This window comes from Anser anser (assembly GCF_964211835.1).
Source record: "Anser anser genome assembly, chromosome: Z".
NCBI lineage: Eukaryota > Metazoa > Chordata > Aves > Anseriformes > Anatidae > Anser > Anser anser.
This window is the reverse complement of record NC_139723.1, coordinates 52213848-52219847: the sequence shown is the minus strand read 5'-3', so window position 1 is coordinate 52219847 and position 6000 is coordinate 52213848. Positions and strand designations below refer to the sequence as shown.

Sequence of the window (6000 nt, the reverse complement as noted above, 5' to 3'; positions counted from 1 at the left end):
AGACCTCTTTAGTTACGGTCTGAGTTCTTCAAATTCCTGAAACTAAAGAAACCTCATGTACATACAAAAAATTAAGCAGGGTTTCAGGTATGTAGACACAAACCGTATAGTAATTTCTGTGTTGGTAAAAGTGATCTGCTGAACATTTTGAGAGTAAAACCACAGGCTTATTGGAAATATAAGTTAAAATCTGGTTTTGTTGGTTTTAGCTTTCCAAGATGTACATGTAGCATGTGCGCAAAGACTGTTGTAAGACCTTTACTAGAAACTGTGCCTTTACAGTATTTCAACTTTACATAAGTATCACTGTGTGGTAATTTCTAGAGCTATATTCTAGGAGAAGAAGTGGATAGGGGAAAACAAAACTAAACAAAAGCAAGCAGGAACCCTGTTCCTCGACTGGTCCTATTAAAGTCAGTTGCAGAACTTGATTGACATGTAGGAGCAAGGATTTGATCTATTCTGTGATTCGTATATGGATTTACATTTCACAAAACAGTGCATTTCATTTTTGAAAGAGGAAACTAAAGATAAATGAAACAGTATGAAGTTAATCATTAGTTAAATTGTGTAATTATTGTAGCTCAAAAATCAGCAACATTTAACAGTTCTAGGCTCTTAAAAATGTAGTCCTGGACAATATGAATTAAAATGCCTATAGCAGACTGAAACTGTAGATTTCATCTTTAGTTATTATGTAAATACATAGTTATTTAGTTATAATGTAAATACAGCTTGCATTGCATTTAGATTTTTACTTTTTTTTTTTACTTTTGGCTGAGAAATCAATAAAATTGGACATATTAGTAGGTGTATGTCTTTCTAAATAAGAAAGAACAAAGGTCAGTTAAGAAAAAAGCATATAACTGAAATATAAAGAAATTTCCCATACCAGTTGGCACTATTTCTGTCCTTTAGGTTGTTTCTTTTTCCCATCCATTTTACACAGTACCAAATTTTTGGTTCAAATTTTTGATATAGACTGGTCTTAGGCTGATCATTGCTGGAAATTACATCTGTTTGGAACTACATATGGCCTAAATTATGCAAAATGAGTAACAGAAATTATTTAAGGAACAGTCATCAAAGCATGGACAACTTTTATTCTTTGACAACATTCCTGTGCTTTTTTGCTGTTTAAAGGGTTACACTTTTGTTGACAAAAGTGCTTGGTAATTCTAATTTGGGTTTATTTGTGGAAACTGTGAGTTTATGAAAAGTTATGTTTATGAAAAGTTTCATATTCTGCATAGCAGGAAGTCAAATAACTATGTCTGTTACTCTGTTTCTGTCAAATGCTAAGCTTACTAGAGTGTTTGTTTGCTAGCAGTGTGATTTTAATCAACTTTGGACCTTGCTATTTCTTCTTCAATTGGCCTGAATTTTGAAATCATTTGGTTTGCTTAACCTTTTTTACACTGCCTTTTCTGATCTTTTCATCATACCCACCTGGTTTATGTTAGTAACAGCTGGTTGTGCATTCCAGTATTTGAAAGAGTAGGAAAAGATGATAATTGCACCTAATATTTTCTTCTCAGCTGAAATGAGTATTTGTCTTCAGGATATGTTCAAAACATTGCCACCAAGTCAGGTTGTCAGAACCTGTCTACTCAGGGAAAGTATGTGTAAAATAAAACTTCTAGTCAGTCTCGAGGAAGTTTTCTTCTGGATTGAGCTTTGTTGATTGAAGATTTTACTGTTTCATAGCTGATTGTCTTTGATGAGAGCACTGCTGGCAATAGAGTTTTCATGAGTTTGCCCTAGTCAGTGCAATACAAGGTCAGCTGGGTCGGCTCAAGACAGTTGCATTGACTTTTTAAAATCATATGCCCTTCTATTCCTATAATAAAGTAGGGAGGGGCTTTACATTATCCTTTTCAGCAGAAGTGTTGGGGTGCTAACCTCCAACTGCCTGGTTGTGTTGACCATCTGGGAATTATATTATCTTTGTCTGGCACAGCTGTTTGCAAGGTGAATGTCTGTCGCCAGCCTTAAAGCACTGTGAAGGAGTTTTGAGCTAATACATTTCCCTTTGTGATTGCCATAGACTACAACAGATAGATTAATATTGTCTGTGCAAAACTAACAACGTATTGCCTTCTGGTTGTGAGGGAGTGGGGTGTGATCACAGGCAGTAATGAAAACTCAGCTGACAATAAATAATTTATCAAGCGTGGTAACTCAAACACTTTTAGCCATTTGTACACACATAGAGTCCTCTATTGGACATTGGGGTTATGCTTTAAAGATATCTGATACCTATGAAAATACCTGTTGGTCTGAAAAGGCTTCACCTCATGCTGAAGGTGAGCAGTGTATGGCAGTATTGCATCATGCCAAGGAATTAGTATGAACTGATTGATGACAGGGAAGGGTGCTGGAATTTAATAGCTTCATGAAATTACATATCTGTCTTGAATAACACTGTGATCTAGGATTGATATTGATCTTTTCTGTAAGTTTTCAGTTTGACCACAACACACGTGCTAAGTGTATGAGCATCATGGATACAGGTTATGTAGATTTATGTTAAAAAGGTATCTTTCTGAGGCAGTTTCTAATTAAAAAAATCCGTACTGACAGAATATGCTGACAGAATTATTTTTTATCTATTTGATAGGGCCAGTTATACCTATCAAACGGACATTTAACTGAAAACAAGTCTAGGAGTTAACATTGTCTTGAGATTTTGAAATACAATAGTATAGTAGAACAAGTTGCTGCAGAAGAAATGTCCATATAAAGCAACTTTTTAAGAGTGCAAATTTGAATTTGGAAAATATGATATTGTTGTTTTGAAAATGTTTAGTTAACACTTAGGAATCAAGTTTTGATTTTGAATTCATAACGCATCTTCAAAGGCAGAGTTATTTACAGGTCTCACATTCCCTGTGGTATCGGTAATATGTTTCTCTGGGCAGTTTTATTTATTTGTTATGCCTCTGATTTTATTGTTACTAATATAACCAACCTGTTCTATCACTTTCTAGGTATTTCAACAGCCTTCCTTAAGTGAGCTAGAGTGTCTTATCACCATGCAGAAATCTGAAATTGAGCTTTTACAGGAAAAATTGAAAAAAACAAGTCTTAGCCTAGCAGAGCATAATTTGTATACTACGGAAACTCTGGAAAGCAACGATGTAAGGACTGGACGAAAGCATAAGGTAGGATAGTGTATTGTCTTGTGTATTTGTGTCTAAGTAAGGCTGGTAAAGCCAAACATTTTTGCTCAAGGGTCCAGATAATAATTTTAATATCTGTTGATGCTGTTTATAATTCTGGAAGCTTGTTTGAATGGTTCTTGTGTTATCTGCCAAAGACTTGTTAAAATAGCTGTTGGGAGTAGAAAGTTTTACCTTATTAAATACTGAATAAGGGATTCTTAATTAAATGAAATATTTGAAAGCTAAATTCTTTGTAGGTTTCTTAAAATGAATATTTATCAGCTATTTTGTTGTGTTTACTAGAATGACCATTGTTCCCTAGAAGAAAAATGGGAGGAATATAAACAGTTATTATGATTTTATAAATGAAACAGATTTTATTTTTCAAAATCTTTATTTTTAAAATATGATATAGCACTTTTTTAATTTTCTTTCTGTGAAGAATAGTAATGATGTACTTTTGAAGTGCATACTTTCAACATTTTTTAAACTCTGCATAATGCTGGTCTGCTTCTTTCGAGATAACTTGCCACTAAATTTAAGCACCAGGTAACATTTGCAAACTGAAGCTACTGAAAAAATCTGTAAACAATTCTGTGACTTAAATTGACTTACGAAATAAACCTAAGTCATTATGTTTGTGAGTGTGTTCAGTCTCTTCCCCATATAAATTCTCTGTTTGATTGTGGTATGAGTATGGAAATTTGGAATATGGAAAACTTGAAATAGGTTTCTGTAGGAAGGAAGCAAATAGGAGCATGCTTCTGTGGTATAAGTAGTCTGCAGGAGTAGACCATCGATTTACTGCCTTGGAAAACTCATGTATTTCTTATGCTTAGCATCTCATATTGTTCCCTTTAAAAACTGTATGGCTTGTTCTGCCTGAACATCTTGTAGTGCATGTTATTTTTGGGAAAAGCTATATTTTAGAATATTTGTATTAGAGCACTTAAAGTTTAATGTTTGATGTCCATGAAGAAGCAGTGGATCTCATAGTTTTTGAAATATGGGCTCTACTTCATAGGGCTATTTAAGAGAAACACTGTTGCTGAAACTGTCCAGATTACCTAGTTTTCCTTTCCTTTTCATTAAATAGCTAACTCAGAGTATTTTTACCACCATATTCTACTATGATTGACTTTCTTTTTGCATGTCCGTACCGGGTGCAGGTGCCCAGGCACTGGTGGTGTCTGCTGGGGCCTCCTCTGAGGCGCGGCCGGGGCTGCCCCGTGCTGGACATGGCCGGGTCCAGCGGCCCCACCACAGGGCATGGCCGGGCCCTGCAGCTTTGGCTGGCGCCTCGGGGGAAGTGGATTTAAGAAAAGGCAAAACGCTGCACAGGCAGTGACGAGTGAAGAAAAAAAAGGTGAGAAAGAGCTCTGTGAACACCAAGGTCGGAGAAAGAGCAGGAACAGGTGCTGCAGGCACTAGGGTGGTATTTGCCTGCATCCCACAGAGGGGACCACTATGGTAGATATCCACGCTGCAGCCCATGGCGGGGATCTGACACTGGAGCAGTTTCTCCTCACAGGAGTTGTGGCCTGTGGAGGCCTCACTCAGGAGCAGGGAAACGTGTGGGGAGGAAGGAGCAGCAGAGAACAGCAAAGCAGGCCGTTATCCACCATCTCACACACAATGCTCAAAAAGGTTGTGACTGAGATTTTTATGGAAAACAAGAGTTCCAACAAACTTCCCTTCTGCACTGTTCAGTGGGAGATGGAGGAGTCAAGAGTGAAGGAGTGCAGTGGAGCCTGTGATGTGACAGGGGGAGAAAGTCTTGTTTCAATTTGTCTTTATTTCTTACTACCCAGATCTATTTTAAGTGGTGATAAATTAAATTAAATTTCATCAAGTCAAGTCTGTTTTGGCCGTGACTGTGAATGGTAGCCAATCTCTATTTCTTTATGTAACTCCATGGGCATTTTCATTCTATTTTTCCCCCTGTCACTGAGGGGAGTGAGCAAGTGACTAGGTGGGTGTTAAGCCCTTAGGCAAGGTTAACTCACTACAGTGTCATTATGTGTTTCCTTGGAGTAAAGTAAAAGTGTGCTTTTTTTGTTGTGAACTGATCGCTGTATCAGGAATAAAGCAACTAAACTCTTAAGTACAGCTAAGCACCAACTTTAAAATCCTGTTGTAGAGAACCTTTTCCTCGTTCAGTATGTGGCTCCAGCCATGCTCTTTCAATACGTTGTTTGATATGTACACTTTTTCATGTGTCCATGCAGTCTGTATTAAAACTTTTGGGAAATAAGTTGACAAAGCCCTTTATATTTAGGCAAGATGGTAAGGAAAACTGTAGAAACGTTCTGGCTTTAGGATCACAAAATATAGGTATAAAATACAAATCAGTATTGCTGTCTTTGTTGAGGTTCCACTGCAGTAGAATATCTTTCCGTTACCTTGTTGTTCAGCCTTTTATGACAAACTACTCAGGAAAAAAGTTATTAGCAGGAAGAATATGTTGGATATACAATTCATTTTTTTTACCAGGATGATTTTTTTGGCTTAACAAAGACTCTGTCATTTTAACCCTTCATCTCCTCTTATTTGTATGTATTCCCAGGATTCAAAGAACAAATATGCATGGAATGACTTCTGATCAGAAAGAGAATGTTTTGATTCCTTTCTGCTCTAAAAAGCCAAACATTTTGAAAAAAAAAAATAATTGGAAAGGTGTTAATAAAAGAAAAAAGGCCTCAGGACAAAAGAGAAACTTGCACTAGTTTGATAAATTGGGATGTAGGGCCATGTATCTGTATACCTACGCCTATGTTTGATTCTGCAGAATGCATGGATGTATACACATGTATAAGCTAGTGTAGAACACCGTCAC

The 6000-nt window shown here is 36.6% G+C and overlaps 1 protein-coding gene across 6 annotated transcripts in view; it reads left to right on the top strand.

Moving 5' to 3' along the window:
* CNTLN (centlein) overlaps window positions 1–6000 on the top strand; it is a 207505-nt gene that overhangs the window by 87367 nt on the left and 114138 nt on the right. For all 6 annotated transcript variants that reach the window (XM_083818992.1, XM_083818994.1, XM_083818991.1 and 3 more), the window contains one exon: window positions 2991–3164. In XM_083818992.1, the coding sequence (XP_083675118.1) occupies window positions 2991–3164 (174 nt within the window). The remainder of the gene's footprint in view (window positions 1–2990; window positions 3165–6000) is intronic.